At 58.9% G+C, this 16,576-nt stretch overlaps 1 protein-coding gene across 1 annotated transcript; it reads right to left on the reverse strand.

The window, feature by feature from the left end:
• Window positions 1-295: 295 nt before the first annotated feature.
• On the reverse strand, window positions 296-13,247 carry Arhgap33 (Rho GTPase activating protein 33). Its single transcript, XM_051162780.1, has 22 exons — window positions 13,156-13,247; window positions 12,232-12,314; window positions 11,070-11,167; window positions 10,907-10,991; window positions 10,479-10,559; window positions 10,236-10,373; window positions 9,722-9,814; window positions 8,744-8,866; window positions 8,584-8,661; window positions 8,434-8,500; window positions 8,299-8,358; window positions 8,057-8,209; window positions 7,883-7,985; window positions 6,368-6,512; window positions 6,194-6,276; window positions 6,015-6,122; window positions 5,015-5,160; window positions 4,226-4,379; window positions 3,996-4,147; window positions 3,795-3,867; window positions 2,022-2,680; window positions 296-1,939 (listed from the first exon to the last, which is right to left on the reverse strand). Exons 2-22 carry the CDS (start codon window positions 12,307-12,309, stop codon window positions 684-686), a joined length of 3,933 nt encoding a protein of 1,310 aa, XP_051018737.1. The 5' UTR covers window positions 12,310-12,314; window positions 13,156-13,247; the 3' UTR covers window positions 296-683.
• Between the last annotated feature and the right edge of the window lie 3,329 nt (window positions 13,248-16,576).

Below are 16,576 nucleotides of genomic sequence, written 5' to 3' on the forward strand. Positions count from 1 at the left end.
AGGAGTGAGACAGCAGGCTGCCCTGTGGTGGGCGGCCCGGGGCCCCTCCCTCCTCCCTGAGCTCACCAGGCCTGTCTCTGCCCTACTGCTGCCCAGGATGGATCTGTTGGAGGAGATCATGACAGAGCTGCAGAGTAAGTGCCACCTTGAAGGCGAGCGCAGGCCGAACACCTCGGGCACCCACAACTCTCCCTGCAGACATCACCCTGTGAGCCCACAGGACTGACCCCCAACCTTCAATGTTTGCCTCAAAAGCAAAGAAAGTGGTAAACTCTCCATTTTGTCTCTTCATCACTCACTGGCCAAATTTCTGCCATTTTTATTCATTAATGTTGTCAGGTGGTTTAGTGGGGTGCATGGGGAGAGGCGGGCAGGAACTATGTCCCCATCCCTTGTGCACAGACCAGGACAGGCTAGAGGCTCCTGGAGGGAGGAGGAGGAGGACACGGTGTCAACCTTGTCCCCCACCCCAGTTTGTGCAAGGGCCCCAGGAGGGAGGTGGGGGATGGTCATACCCTATAACCCAGGGTAGGGACACAATGATTTTTGGGTTAGGAACCCACATCAGAGCAAGTTACAAAGTTAGAAACCTGGGGTGGGGTAGCGAGCTCAGGAAGATACAAAACAAGGGATTGACTTGGGCCGAGATCCAGTGTCGGGGAGGGCCCTTTCTGGGTCCTAGCTCAGCAGTAACTTCTGGTCTGTCCTTCTGAATGCAGGGACCAGGTGGGTGTGGGGTAAGGAGGAGGGGGACCCGCCCCCTCCCCTCTATGTCCTCCGTTCCTGTACAAGGATCCTCGGAGCTCTCCCCCCCTCCCATAGGCTGGCGGAGCTGCTCTGTAAAGCAGGAGAGGTTCGGGGGAGCCCCAAGGTCCAGGCACCCTATGGGGGGTACGGGGACCCCAGGGAGCCCGCTGCTTCTGCGGGAGGCGGGGAACAGGGGGTCCAGGATCTGATCGGCTTCGGGGATGGGCAGGAGGAGAGGAAGAGGAGGAAGAGGCAGGGGAAGGACCCCTGGGCCCTAGGGCTAGGTTGACATAGAGGGGCTCAGGCCGGGTAGGGCGCCGGGCAAGGTGCTGGGAAGCGGAGCGGCTAAGATGGTCAGGCGCAAAGCAGGAGGGAGGAGGTGGGTAGCCAAGCAGGAAGTCGGGGGACCTGTGGAGTGGTGGCGACTGGCCAAGCATGCCATAGGAGGCATTGAGCCTGTCAGGAGGCACGGAGCAAAACGGACTCCAGGGCCGGCTGGGGCCTGAGTGGGACATGCCCTCCCCGGCCCCGATCTCATAGTACAGATTGTCCCCCCTGTCCAGTGCTGAGGCGGTACCCAGAGAGTTCCTCCAGACTGGGGCTGGGGGGCTGGGTGGGAAGGATGGGGGACCCAGGGAGTACAAGCTTTGTTTGGGGACCCCAAGGAAGGGTGGCAGACACTCTCGGGGGGCTGAGAAGAAGCTGGGATTGGAACTCTGTGAGGGGACAGAACACGGGGGCTGGGCCGTCATCTCCGGAGTGTCCCTGTAAGTCCCACTTGCCCTGAGCTGGGCGCTGACCTGGGAAGGGCCTCTGGGACCCCTCCTTGAGGTCCCCAAGGGCCGCTGGCTTCTCACCAGGCTCCCGTCACTTTGCTGCCTTGGGAGGTAAGCTGGTGGACACGGAGCCCAGGCTCCTGGGTGGGCTAAGGAGGGAGGGTGTGGCCCACTCCCTGACATCCCCACAGGCTCTCCACCCACCTCTAGGGACAGTGACCGGCGGAAAGGGGAGTGGGGGGCAGGTGGAGTCCCCCCTTGCTCTTGTTGGTTCTGTTGCTCTGCCACCTGCTGAGCCCGTTCAGCCAAGGCCAAGGCCATGAGACGCGCTGGGTTCTTGGGGGGTGGGGGTGGAGCCCCACCAGGGCGCAGCAGAGACAAGGGTGGGGACACTAGTGGTGGATCCATGCCAGGACCTAGGATACAGAAAGGAACGCAAAGGGGCTCAGCTGGAGCCTGGGGCAGCCCGGGGCCTGGTGCGAGGGGCGTCTCCTGAACAGGACTCACTGTGCGGGCCGGCTGGTGCAAGCTTGGTGCTGGTCTCCTGCTGGCAGGTGTCACTTAGCTGGGCCTCAGCTCCACGCAGCAGCAAGGGGATGAGGTGGGGACGGAGGCCCAGGCTGGGGCTCAGGGCCGGTGTTGGGGACACCGAGGCAGGTGTTCCTCCAGCTCCCAGCAGTTCCAAGACAGCAGGTGGCACTGATACCGCCAGGGGCTCTGAGATGTCCAGGGCAGTGGGTGAAGCAGGGGTGGGTCCATGGGGCGACAGGGCCTGTGGAGTCGCCCGAGGTGGGAAGGCAGAGGCAGAGGCTGGAGGTGCTGGGCTGGCAGGAGGTGCAGGATCCCCTGGGGTGGGGCTGCTGCAGCGGAAGGTAAGAGGATCGAAGTCCAGTCCTCGAAGTCCCTCCAGACAGCGGGGTGGGCTGAAGTCCAGGTCGTCACCATCATCTAGCCAGGCGGAGGTGCGATGCGAGGGGGACCCAGAGAGCGGCCCCAGGCCAGCTGCTGAGGACTCTGAGGAGGAGGATGAAGAGGAGGAGGAGGAGGAGGAGGAGGAGGAGGACAGGCTCTCGCAGGAGCCAGCAGGAGCTGGGCCCACGGGGAAAGCATCGCTGCTGGAGTGGGGCCGTCGCAGCCGGCGCAGCCCCTGCAGGCCCTGTGGGAGGGGACACCACATTAGAGGCTAGAACTGTACAGAGCGCACATCAGTGGGGACACGGTGCGACGTGGCAGAGACAGCGTGAGACAGAAGAGCTGTTTTGGCCACAGGGAAGGCAGAGCGAGGCTGTGAACTGGTCCAGACGCAGAGCGTGAGTGACAGAATCGTGCCCTGTGCAGCGTCTAGACAGACCCCCCCCCCAGGAAAACCACTGGCTGTCCTGACCCTGTCAGGCTGTGTCCTGACCCTACAGAGCATCTCCGAGGACTGGTGATACTGCTAACAAGACTCACCAGATCCACTGGCTGGAGGAATGCTGAGTGCACGCACAAAGACAGGAGACAGAGAGAGAGCGCGGTGGGGAGCTACGTTGTCCTGGCCAGCTGAGATGGCAGTGTGGCAAGTGGAAATGAAGCTGCACACGGAGCGTGCCCCCCACTTCCCATGTTGCCCACAAATGCTTCAAAGCAATAGAACTGAGTAACAGGGACAAATACACCCGTGTGTGAGCGAGCCTCCCGCGTGAGGGATGTGTGAGGGATGATGGCTGTCAAGAGGGTGCCTCTGGTCAGGGGCAGCCTGGGGTGGAGGGTGGGCACTCTCAAGTAATGAATGGGGGCTTTTTAATTGCATACAGGGAGTTTGGGGAGTGTGTGTAATATTAAATATTTTCAAAAGGAAAGACCCATATGAACCAGCGAATCCAATGTGTACTATCAATAGAAATTTACATCTCATTTGCAGTACTGGCACACACCTTTAATCCCAGCACTCGGGAAGCAGAGGCAGGCGGATCGCCGTGAGTTCGAGGCCAGCCTGGTCTACAGAGTTCTAGGACAGTCAGAGCTACACAAAGAGACCCTTTCTCAAAAAACCAAAGTTTAGGTCCCTTGCTGGATCTGGTGACTCACATAGAATCTCAGTTCCCAGGCCTGAGGCAGTTAAGGGTTGTCGGGCCAGCCTGGGCTATAGAGCAAATTTCAGGCCAGCCAGAGCACAAGACATGGTCTCAAAGCAATAACAAAACCCCCCAAAACTCCAAGGCCCTCTCCCCCAGTCTGAAGTACAACAGGGCCTCTCAGTGCCTCCTAGCTCAGCTTGGGCACTCACCAGCCCCGCTGGCCTGCGATGACAGAGACTCCTCACTCTTGGCAGATCTCAGTGTGACAGTGTCAGGTCTGCTGCCTGGAGGGAGAAGTGGGAAGTCACCCCTCTCCAGCGCCATAGCCACTCCCCGACCCCAGGGAGAAGTGGGAAGTCACTACTCCTCTCCAGCGCCATAGCCACTGGAGGAGGTGGCTTCAGGCTCTGACCTGAAGGCTGCGATGGGGCTCGGCTGCCACCCAGCCAGGGCAGCGGCTTCTTCCGGGGTATGCTGGGGCCCCGCCCCAAAGCAAAGAACGTTTTCCAGCTGCTGCCCCCTGGCTTGCGTTGTTTCTGCCCCCTCTCTCTCTTCCTTCTGGAGCTTGGGCGAGAGACACGAGGCCGTCTGAGGAACCAGGGCCTCCAGGCTAACCCCGCCCTCACCAGCATCCCATCATACCTTCCCACCGGTGAGGCTGGGGTCTTGGGAGTTGTGGGCTCCGTGGGTGTTCCAAGACGGCCCTGGGTTCGCGCCTGGGCTTCTTCCAGGGTCAGCAGGCGAGTGGAGGGACCGCTTCCTGCGAGGGACTTGGGCCTGGGAAGGAGGCAGCGACCTGGAGAGGTCGGAGAGGGGACAACTATAAGCGATGGGCCGTTTGAGACTACAGCCAAAGCCAAGCGCCACAGCCCAAGCCCCGGCCCCGCAGCGTGCCCACCCGGGCTGGCAAGGCAGGGGGCCGGTGTCGATCAGGCGGGAGTGGGGGCGGGGCAGCAGGCAGGTGAGGAGGAGGGGTGAGGCGGAACGAGCTGATGAGAAGGCAGCTCCCAGCAGCCAGCAAGGGCAGTGGCTCTGGTCAGTTACCTCGGGCCAGAGGCTCCGATGAGCAGAGTCCTGAGTGGGCTGGGGTCCGGGGCAGGGCAGGGAGTCTGGGCAGGGCCAGGGTGGGGTCAAGTCTGGGGACCTCCCACCTCCTCCCAGGTGGACCCAAGGCCCCACGCGCCCCCAGGAGCTATAAGGGGTGAAGGAAGAACGGCGTCCTGGCCAAGAGGTGGGGATCCTGGGCGTAGGCGCTGAAATGAGAAGGAGGGGGGGCGCGGGGAGGGATGGGCCAGGGCGGGGTCCTCAAGGAGCTGGAGGGGAGGTCTAGTCAGTGGGGTGGGGGGAGGGCCAGGAGCCCACCTGCCCTCCCACTGCAGCCCTGACACTGAGGGGCAGTAGGTAGGACGTCAGGGGCTGGGCTGGACATACCTGCAGGGTCCAGGCCAGCAGAGGTGAAGGTGTCGCTGAACAGGACCTCCACGTGGGTGAGCAGGAACTCCACGACCACCGACTGCACCCGGACCTCTCGGAAGGCGGCTGCCCCGCCCAGCCCCACCGACTCCAGCTCCATAGACCTGGTGGTGGGGAGAGCAAGGTCAAGGCCAAGTACCGTGAGCCTGACTGGCAGTGTAGGTGCTTGTTCAGGTGGCTCTAACCGTCAAGGCTGTCAGCGGCCCATCCTTCCTTCACACCCACATGCAGCACTGAGTGCACCGGGACCTCCGAAAGCCCACGCAGATTCCAACAGCCCGCTCCTGCCCCCACCCTACATGGTATAGTTTGGGAAACAATCCCCCAAATGCCAGAGTCGGGCCTGGGGAGCACTGGAGGCATGCTTGCAAAGACAAGCATGGGTCCTGGTCCCCCATGCCCTCCCTGGGCCTTGGCCATGAGCTGTGCAGTATTATTCGGCCACATATACCCACTATGTTCCCTTGTCACGAGCCCAAAGCCACGGAATCAGTTGACTGCAACTGCTCCAAACAAATTCCTCCTCTGTATAAGCTAACTGCCACGAGTATTTTGTTATAGTTAGAGAAAGCTGACTGACATCCAGGCCCAGGCTCCATTCCTCTGACGTGGACGTCACAGTAGCCCCTCCCTGCTCTCTTCTTTGCCCAGCAGTCTGCCTCAGAGAACCTGTGCTCCCGAGTCAGTCAGGCCTTCCCTCAGCACACAGTGAAGTCTTTACTGACTTATGCGCCTGGTCTCCCATGATCTGTGACGTCGTCTCTGGGCCCATGCTCATCCACTCAACCTGCAGCCCAGTAGACCTCTCTGGGGTCCCTCCAAGTCACCAGGGCCATCGCCTCAGCTTTGCTCTGCTCCTCCTGCCCAGTCTGACTCTCCCCAGACGCTCACATGGGTCCCACATAGGTCTTTATTCAGTCAGCTTCTGAATGGCGTCTACCCACTGCGAGCAGCTGACCTTAGCAGGTTGGGTGCCCAGACAATGGCCAGGTTGCGGGCATGCATGCTGGTGTTGGCGCTGTGTCTTGCCATGCGGGCCAGGTGCCTCAGCAGGTATTCCAGGGTCCTGGGGGGCAGAAGCAGCGGCTGATGACTGCTCACCTCCTGTGCCCTGCGCCCCGGCTGCGGCCCACTTACCTGTAGTGAGGCGGAGGCAGCTGCTGGATGACGTCATGCACTCGCACCAGCCGCTCCTCCTCTCCAGGCACGGACATAGCCTCCTGCCATGGTGGGTGGACAGGCGTGACGGTGCTGGACCGTGACAGGCATGACGATGCTGCCCCCGCTGCCCCCGCCAGTCCCCTGACTCACGCTGAACTTCCCATAGAGCTGGTAGGTGAGCAAGGGATTGGGCAGTTCCCGGAAGTACAGCTTGCAGAGGGAGGACACGCTGTGGATGTCTTGTAGGAAGGCGGGGCCAGACAGCTCAGGGACCCTCTCGCTGTCAAACTCGTGCCTGAGAACCAGCGGGTCAGGAGGGACCGTGTTAACCTGCTGTCAGGCCCTGTCCCTGCCCACACGCCTACACACGAGCACAGCAGCCTTCCCTAGGCCTGTGCGGGTGCAGAGGGAGGACCTTACTGAGCCTGCAATGACTCTGCGAGGCAGGACAAGGAGCGACACATTTAGAGACCGGGCATGGAGGCTCAGGGGCAAGAAGCCTCGCCTTAGCTACCCGAGGCTGACTCTAGAGTCTAACCCTGTCCCACCATAGCCCCGGGCTGTGCCACTCTCTGGCCTTTAAGCAGTCACTGGGAAATGAGGTGCTCACTACTTGGTAGCGTGTCTGTTGCTCACAGGTAAATTCCACTCAGCTCCCTGTGCCCTCGCCTTTCCTGCTCTCACCTTGTGGTCCCTGTTGCCCGTCCCCCGCCCCATGCCTTCTTGTCTTTGTGCCTCCTTGGTTCACAGCTTCTGGTGGTTCCCTTAAATAAAGCCCAAATCCCGAGTCGTCAGAGCGGCACTGCACAAGGAGCAGGGGCTCACTGACAGAGCGCCTGCCTGGAAACCCCAGTGAAGGGCTGCCTGCCTGGGCGGGTCTCAGGACTGTGCTGCAGCTTGGCCCTTGTACAGCTGCTGCCTCTACCATGGGCGCTTTTGACAGGCTGTCCCCTGATCTCCTCGCCTCTTTCCCATGAGGTCTCCTTCCCTCAATACTTGATACTCAAGAATACACATTCTCCATCCTGGTTTTTTTTTTTTTTTGCGGGCTGGGGGGCAGTGTTTGAGACAGACTCTCTCTGTGTGTAGCCTTGGCTGACCTGGACTCGCTTTGTAGACCAGGCTGGCCTCGAACTCACAGCGATCTGCCTGCCTCTGCCTCCCGAGGCGTGCGCCACCACCTGGCCTGATTTTCATTTTTGGTGGTAGTGGGTGGTGGTGTTTTTGTTTTTGTTTTATTTTTGATTTGTTGTTGTTTGTTTTTAGGAAAGCCTCTTACACAGCTTAGCAGGAGCCCCTGCCTCCCAGGCGCTGGGGTCACTAGTCTGGCAGCTCCTCCTCGCTCTCACTGTTTTCTGCCCTTGTTAGCCCAGTCTACTTTTCTCCATTGCACATGGTAGCTTCAGCCATCTTCTTGTTTGTCCCTCAGGGCCTCTGAGGTATGTCATTCCCTGTGGAGTCCACAGCCCTAGAGTTAGTTAGTCTTGGCATGTGGTGGAGTCTGTGGCGCTGACCCTCTGGCCTTCCAGCCTTAGCCTGGCTGTCACCTCCTCAGGAAGCCCCGTCACCATTGCACTGTGTCTTCCTAACACCCAACAAATGGAGCCCTAGCGTGTAGCAGGGGCTGGGACAGAGGCGCTCATGACTGTAGGCTGCGGTGCTCACCGAAGCCTCTGGATGTTGGAGGACACGCCTGAGAGCCGGTAGATTCCATCCACAACACCGTGGGCCTCAATAAACTCCGAGCAGCAGCGCAGCACCTGGGGCACTGGGAGAAGGGTTGCAGTCAGGCCCAGAGCTGCATCTGAGGTGGCGCGGGCGAGAGGGCCCAGGCCTCACCATCCTGGCCTGAGTTGCTGAGGTGCTCGCCGAGATCACAGCCAAACACCCTCTGCCGCAGGATGCCCCGCTGGCGCAGCCGCTGGCGGGAGGGACGAGAGCGCATGAAGGTGCGGAGGAGCCCTGCCAGCTTCCCTCGCGGCCGGGGCACAGCTGCAGGGGCAAATGCAGAGCACTCAGAGACAAGAGCACCATGGGCTCGGCCGGGCAGGCATCAAGACCTGACACCTTCTTCCCATTACCTGAGGTCAGAGAGGAGATGCCCTGGGGAGCTGGGAGGCCACACAGGGGGCTGTCAGCGTCTGTGGGTGGGCAATGGCAGAAAGGACAGGTGGTAGGCAGAGGGTGAGGGGTTGCCCGCCCTCTATGGTACTTACCTGCCTTTAGGCCGGGCCCTGGCCGCTCTGTGAAGAGTTCCACGCACTCACTGGGGAAGAACCCAACCTGCACAAGGAGCACAGTGAGGAGCTGGGCCTCCCTAGCGGCCATCGTGCCCTGCTGCACATCTTCACCCCAAGCCAGCGCACCTGGAAGCCCCGTTTGCCCCGCCACCAGCTCCGATCCTCTGCAGGTGGCATGTCGATCACCGAGACGATGTCTCCCACCTGGGAAGGTGTGGAGGGAAAGGTTCAGAAGAGGCAGGAGAAGCAGGGAGCACAGGTAGAGTCCACTCCTGCCCAGTCTCACCTCAAAGGAGAGCTCATCCGGCGCCTGGGCAGTGTACCGCTTGACCACATGGGCAGCAGCCACGGCAGGGATGTTGAGGGAGGCTTCCTCACTGAGGAGCAGGCGCCGGCCGTGGTTGTCCAGCTGAGGTGCAGGGAAAACGTGGCAAGAAGTCAGACCAGTTTCCTCTGTGTCCTGTGAGGCTGCCACCTGTCCCTACGAGTGCCTGTCACTCAGAACTATTGTCCAAACACCTTTTTTAAAAAGCTGGAGAGATGGCTTAGTAGTTAAGAGTGCTTTCTAGCAGACTCAGGTTCTGTTCCCAGCACCCACGTGGCAGCTCACAACTATCTGGAACTCTGGTTCCAGGGGACCTGACGCTTTCATCAGGTAGGTGGACACACATACAGACAAAACAGTCATACACATAAAATCAAAAAGTCTCCAAACCCTGCCTCCAAAAACCACACACACACAAAGTTTAAAGACAACAAAATAACAGCAACAAGAAAAAAAGATGCTTCTTCTTCCCCACCCCTGGCTTGTCCCATGATTCTCCTGTCCCCCAAGCCCCAAAGACACCTGCACTTTCGTCCTTCACAGCAGACGCTACACATTTTATCCAAGTGTCACTTAGTTTAGGCCACTGTGAGCCAGATGCACTGTCAATTACAAGCAACACATTTATAACAAGTATTCCTTTAAATCCCTACAGCCACACGTGTGCACACGCACACACAGCCACATACACACACACACAGAGCCACATAACACACAGCCACATACACACACAGCCACGCGCACACAGGCACACATGCGCGCACACACCTTTCCCTTGCAGGCATGCACCCACACAGACACCGAAATGCCAATGCCGCCTCCTCCTCCTCCTCCCCGCTAGCTTCCTTCCTTTCTGTGCCCACGCACTCCTAGGCTGCTGCTTGTGCCTCACACACCTCTCCGTGGACCCCAGCCCCAGGCTCCCCACACCAGGCCCACCTCCATCCAAGTGAGCACAGGCCCACAGTTGAGGTTGCTGTCCACCAGGCCTGACAGGGTCTCCAGGTACTGCAGCAGCAGCGGCACCAGCATCTGGGAGGAAATTGCCAAGGAGAGGGCCTCTGAGTAGATGGCTGTGGGGCCTCTGCCCTCCCGCAGTGCCAGCTCGGCTCTCAGCAAGGCTGGGAGTCAACCTGGATGCCTGGGCGTGGCTCCGCTGCTAAACTCAACATGCCTTGTCACACTAGGCTGCGCTCTGGAGTGACACCCACGTGGCTGTGCTGACTTGTGAAGCCCCTGGACTAAAGGGCCCTCTAACACCCTGTTATGTTTCTGGTTGGTTGGAACTCAGCTCATACGACTGCAGCCTTCCAAGTGCTGAGCTCACAGGCTTACACCAGCATGCCCAACTCAGGAGGCCTTTGCTATCTATTTGCCTTGTCGTGTGGGCTGCACACATGGCCCATGACACACTGTTGATGGCTCAGGAAGGGACTTGAGTCCAGTAGGTTACCTGGGCAGCCCTGGTGCCTTCTGGGGGTGGAGGGAGCTCTGGGAGGCAGGAAAATCTCCGGTCAAATATACACCGGTGGAGATGGGCATCCAGGGAACGGAAATCATCATAGCTTCGGAGAACAGGCCAGGAGCGGCCCTGTGGGGGCAGACAGGCCCGAGGGCACAGACTCAGTTATACAGAGCTGAGGACTAATGTAGCCAGTCCCTCAGGCTGAGGAGAAGCAGAGGCAGCCAGCCTCACCTGGCAGGTCACCTGTACCCCAAACACCAGCTCATTTTCTCCAGAGAGGCTGGGGCCTTCGCGCTCTGGAGACAGCAGGAGCTGCAGGAGGAAGCACAGGCCAGAGGGAGGGGGTTAGCTCTGTCCCAGACCTGACTTTTCCCAGCTGACTATCTAGGGCTAGGTCTGTGTTCCCCTCTCGGACCTCCACAAGGACAGGGCCTGGCGATGTCACTGTCTGGGTCCAGACAAAGCCTCACAGAGCATTGCTGGGGAAGAATAAACAGTGGACACACGGTGAACGAGGGAGCAGCCCTCCCAGCATGCTCTAGCTGCGGCTGGATTCCTGCTCGTCTGCTCCAACATGCAGGCGGCCAGAGATCAGGGATGAGTTTCGGGCAAAGCAGCTGCTAGTGCTCAGCTCCCCACCCGGGCGGAAGTCCCCATACCTGAATGTGGCCGAAGTCAACATTCTCATAGTGGAAGTGCGCACAGTCGGCCAGCCGGGGGAAGGGACCTCGGGGAGCCGAGAGCCTGGAAAGACAGGCTACAATCACCCACAGCCCCTTCTGGAGATTCCTCCTCCTTAGTTAGACCCCCTGGCATCCTCACCTCTTCCCAGGCTTCCCCTTTGCACCAGGCCCCCCAGTAGGGGGCACGGGCTGCACTGTGCCCTCCCCTGGGCCATCCAGACTGTCAGTGCTGCGGGCCTGTAGAGCAGAGAGAGCAATCAGAGGCCCCCAGGGATGGGAGCAGGGACAACGGGAGCATTGTTATCTGCCAGCTTGGGCCTTGAGCCTGGAGGCTCCACACACTGTCCTGCTGCAGGGGGGGGAAAGGGTAGGTCCACAGGAGGAGAGTGCTGGGCAGCAGGCCAGCCTGCTTCTTCCTGTGTGGTCCCGGATGAAGGGCTGGAGGTGCAGGGACCAAGGGTGAGCAGGCAACAGGAAGGAGGGCAGAGAGCATGCTGGTCTTGTGTGTGCACGCGTAAGACCCTTCTAGAGCAGCCGCAGGGCACAGTCACTTGTCGCTGCCTAGCCCTCCCCAGTCCACATCTGTCTTCTGATCCTGGTCTCTCCCCTCCTGCCAGGACAGGATGGTTTCCACAAGGAACCACTGTGCCGCTTTCTCACAGATCTGGCTTCGGTGACTCTCAAGCTTTCTGGATGAAGTCAGGAATCCCAGGTCCGAGGGTGGAACTTCCCTGAGCTGGGTTCCTTGGCCTCTGCAGGCCTGTCTCTGCCCTGCCGCCCCCAGTCTCAGCTAATTGCTACCCTGTCGGCTTTTCCCCTCTACGCCCCTGCAAAGGCGACTCCTTAGACTGGGGCATGGTGTCCCCACCTGCCACCAGGTTCTTCCTCCTCCTCTTTCAGCCATCACCTCAGAAGTGTGTCCCTCCAGAAAGGCCCCTCTGTCCACGCAGGCTGTTATAGACATTTGTGCCCATCTCCTGGGCTTCCGCCACCCCAGGCTGCACAGCTCTACCTGAGCTTAGCCATCTCACTCTGAGGTGCCTCTGGGCAGGGAGCTGGCCTCTCCCATTGGACTCCCAACTTCCCCCGACATAGGGTGTCAGGCCGAGCCCCCCAGCATGCCCAGCTGTTGGACACGGAGTTTGTACTGTATGAAGGTTCCTCTCTGGGCCTGACACGCAGGTGCCAATCCTTATGCACAGCATGGACTGGGCAACTCTGGTGAATTAACCAGCCGCCAGATGGGGATTCGGGGATTTGCTAGACTGGGCTTTCCCCTCCTCCACACCCCTGGGTCTCACCCTCAGAGTCTGTCCCCTGCCAGCCCATGACGCTCCCCAAGGCAGGATGGGATCTGACTGTTTCTGTGCCTGGAGCATGGGGCCTGCACAGAGGAGGTCTCAGTGAATGTGGAGCGAGGGAATCGGATGGATGGATGAGCGGATGAACGGATGAGCGGGAGCAGTATGGTGGGAGAGGAAGACGAGGCAGAGATGAAGACAAGAGGAAATGGAGAAGCCCCCACCCCACCCCCGAGGCTCAAGTGGAATGGAGGCGCGATGTTGGCCTCTGGGGTAGAGTAAGGATGAAGGATGGGGAAGCGGCGTCGGGAGAAGCTGAGATAAAAGGTTCTGATCGATGTCGGCGGGAGGATTGAGAGCAGGTGGGGGTGAAAACGAAGGAGGAGAAGAAAAGGGTCGGGCATGGAGTGACGAGTGATGAGGTGGGGGTGGGGCTGAGGCGTGGGAGCAGGAGGTGGTGGGTGGTCGGGAGGGTACCCGACTGAGGGGGATGAGGACGCCTGCAGCGGGGTGGGGGTGTTGGGGGGTGGGATGCCCTCGTCGGGGCGCGGGGTCCTTCCCTGAGCCAGCCCCCTTTTCCTCAAGCCCGGGTCCTCCGCCACGCCACTGTCACCCCCTTTTCAGGGCCTGGAGTCGGGGGGGCGGCGGGATGGGGGGGAGGTAGGGAAAGAGGGAAGGATGCTCGCTGAGGGGGCGGGGTCGAGGCCCGGGGGCTGCGACCCAGGACCGGACCGAGGAGGAGACCATGGGGGGGGGGTGATGGCGGGGGGGGGGGGGTTACCGCGACGGAGGGTGAGTGAGGGGCGGGAGGCGCGCGGGCTCGGGCGGGGCCGGGGTGTGGGGGGCGGGGCGCGCAGGGCGGGGCCGCGCGGACGGACGGACGGACAAACGGACAGACTGGGTGGCCCCCGGAGGGCCCCTCACCACCATGGTCGCGGTAGCCTCCTCAGACCCCGGCGGCTTTGGAGACCTCGTTCGCAGTCCTCGCCGCCAACGCCGCCGCCGCCGCCGCCGCCATGGTGACACAAAGGGGGGGGAGAGGGAGGGCGTGGGGCGTGCGCGCGGGCGGCCGCAGGCCCCGCCCCTAACGGCTACCGGGGAGGGGGGCGGGACTCCGGCGCGCACCCCACGAGGGGCGGGCTCAGCGGGCACGCGGAGGCCCTCCTCATTGGCTCCGGTTTGGGCCTGAGCGGTTAGCCCCGCCCACAAGGCGGGTGCCCATTGGTTCTGATCCTCAAGCCCCGCCCCCAGCCTTTGCTTTGACAGCGCCACGCCCACGCCTGCTTGGCATTGGCTGTGAGCGGAGCGGGCGCCCCTTTCCCCCCCGAGATAACACAACCCGGTTTTTCTTTATGCTCCGCTGCCGCCGCTTCTCTCCCTAAGCGATCGGCCCTTTCCAAGTCCCGTGCCCCGCTGGGTTCGCTCGCCGACCGCCATCCCTCCAGCGGCCTTCGCGAAGCGGGGGTGGGGGTCCTCCCGTCCCGACCCCTGGCACCCAGCCTGAGTTCCCCACCCTCGGCTCTGTGCGACTTGGCCTCGCCCCATCCACACCGGACAATTTTCTCTTGTTTCCCCGATATTCGCTTTATTACAGGCCGGCCTCTAGCCTTTGGCGTCCTTTTTTCTTTTTCTTTTTTTCTCTCCCTGGGAGAAGCTTCCGTATGGAACGCTAGAACATTATTCGTGCCTCTCAGCGAGGTACAGTCTTTTTTATTTTTATTTTTTAAATGATAGAGCAGCGCTCAGAAAGCACTGCGGACACGCCCTTTCCGGAAGGATGCTCTCATTGATCCGGACCTGAGCAGGACCCTTGTCCCCGGGCATGCCCCCCTGCTGCAGGCGTTTAAAGACGACGATCATTTAATTCGGGGATACACAAATAATCAAAACAAAGGAAAAATACAGTCTTATCACATAGAAGCTCAAAGGCTAGTGTCAACTGGGTTACACAGTGACTCCAGCAATGGGAAAGTGGGTGCAGGGGGGGTCAGAGGAATAAGGAAGACGCTGTCTCAAAATATCATGGAGGCAAAAGGAAGGGGAGGAGAGGAGAGAAAGAAGAAAGAAAGAAACCTGCTTGTAGCCGGGCGTGGTGGCGCACGCCTTTAATCTCAGCACTCGGGAGGCAGAGGCAGGTGGATCTCTGTGAGTTCGAGGCCAGCCTGGTCTACAAAGTGAGTCTTGGATAGCCAAGGCTACACAGAGAAACCCTGCCTCAAAAAGGGGAAGAAGAAAGAAAGAAAGAAAGAACCCCCAGCTCAGTGTGTGTGTATACACACACACACACACACACACACACACACACGCACATATACGTATATATACCCTTCTGAGGCTCTGAAGAATTTCAAACAGCTGGACCGGAAGCATTAGATCTGAGATTTGGTAGTCAGTTCCCAATTGAGCTCAGTTTGTCAATATTTTTATTTTATGTGCATATATGTATATATATGTATTTTTTCCGCCAGTGCTAGTGGATGGAATCCAGGGCTTTTCACACGATAGGTATGTGCTCTATCACTGAGCTATCCCGTGTCCCCAGTCTCTTGTTTTGACTTACTGAGCTCGCTAGCCTCGGTCCTGTGACAGTGACTTCTCACCCCCCTGCCCCTCCCCATCTGCCCCTGTGCCAGCATTCTTTGCCACTCCACTTATGCCTGTCTCTTGTCAAGTTTGCAGCCAGAAGCCTCATCTGGGGGGAAAAGTGACCCTTCTGAGGCTCTGAAGGATTTCACACAGCTGGACTGAAAGCATTAGACCTGAGATTTGACAGTCAGTTCCCTATCGAGCTCAGTTTGTCAACATTTTTATTTTATGTGCATTGGTGTTGTGCCTGGGTGTGTGCCCATGTGACAGTATGTCAGATCCCTTGGAAATGGTGTTACAGACAGTTGTGAGCTGAGGGTTGACTCCAGGTCCTTTGGGAAAGCAGCCAGTGCTCTTAACTGCTGAGCCGGCTCTCCAGCCCCTAGCTCCGATTTCCAAATTTTTTTCAGCCCTGATGCTGGATTTTAAGTGAGGAAGTTCCAGAGGATTCTACAGCTGTCAAGGAATCTCCAACTCTCCCCAGACTGAGTAGAGGCTCACTGTCCCCTGCTGTGTAGATTTGTAGAGTCCATAAGCCCTGGCATCTGATGCCACTAAACTCTGGGCGTGGCTTGTTGACCAGCCGCAGTAACCCCTGTGTGACTCAGCTCTTCAGGCAGCCTTCTCCTCCTCCTTCTCAAGGCCATCGGGATGTTATCAACATCTTTTATGGTTCCTATGTTTAAAAAGCTACTCCAAAAGGCTGAAATCACATGTTCACCTTGTTTCTGACATAGAGATCTGCCTGTTAGAAATGCATCCCATTGGGCTGGAGAGATGGCTCAGAGGTTAAGGGCACGGGCTGCTCATCCTGAGTTCAATTCCCAGCAACCAAATGGTGGCTCACAACCATCAACAATGAGACTTGGTGCCCTCGTCTGGTCTGCAGGTGTACATGCAGGCCGAGCACTGCCTGCATAAAATAATAAACACGTCTTTTTATTTTTATTTTGGTTTTTCGAGACAGGGTTTCCCTGTCCTGGAGTCACTTTGTAGCCCAGGCTGGCCTCAAACTCACAGCGATCCGCCTGCCTCTGCCTCCCGAGGGCTGGGATCAAAGGCTGCGCCACTACCGCCCAGCGCTGATTTCTCTTTTTAAAAGTCAGTACTTATATCTAATTATTTCAACACGGATTTCTTGTTTATTTTGAGTAGAGATTCTTGTTCGTTTTGTTTTGGGATAGAGTTTCACTATGTATCCTTGGCTGGCCTGAATGTCTCTATGTAGCCAGCTTATTTTTGACCGCACAGAGATCACCTGCCTTGGCTGGCATCAAGGGTGTGTGACTGTGGGGAGCTAGCATGCCTCTCCACTGCTAGGGATGGAGCCCAAGGCCTTTCAATGATAGGCATGTGCTGTCACTACGCCCCTCAGTGTGTTTCTTCTGAGGTAAACCACTGCTTGAATATCTCATCTCCAGTCAGTGGGGCTGTTTGGGAGTGGTTAGGTATGGTCTTGTTGGCGGAGGCGTGACACTGGGGGTAACTTTGGGGTTCCAGAGGACTCCCACTCCCAGTGTCTCTGTCTCCTGCTTGTGTCCCAAGATGTGATTTCTCAGCTACTGCTCCAGGGTCTGCTTCCTGCTTCCTGCCTAAGCCCCAAATACACACTTTCTTTTATAAGTTGCCTTGATCACGGTGTCTTATTACAGCAATAGAAAAGTGACTAAAACAACCACGTACAATGAAATCCACACATCTCAGTGAGCTCAGTCGGTGCATTCTTGTGTGTACCACCTGGCGTAACAACTGATTTGTT

Source organism: Acomys russatus, chromosome 19 (genome assembly GCF_903995435.1).
Source record: "Acomys russatus chromosome 19, mAcoRus1.1, whole genome shotgun sequence".
Lineage (NCBI taxonomy): Eukaryota > Metazoa > Chordata > Mammalia > Rodentia > Muridae > Acomys > Acomys russatus.

What these genes read in the sequence shown, in the direction of transcription:
- Arhgap33 (XM_051162780.1), bottom strand. Translation starts at nt 12,309, where the DNA reads ATGCTCCAGGCACAGAAACAGTCAGATCCCATCCTGCCTTGGGGAGCG. An exon ending in CAGCAACTCAGGCCAGGATG is followed by an intron (nt 7,986 to 8,056) that starts GTGAGGCCTGGG and finishes CCCTTCTCCCAG; the next exon opens with TGCCCCAGGTGCTGCGCTGC. An exon ending in CCAGCCTCACCGGTGGGAAG is followed by an intron (nt 4,148 to 4,225) that starts GTATGATGGGAT and finishes CTCTCGCCCAAG; the next exon opens with CTCCAGAAGGAAGAGAGAGA.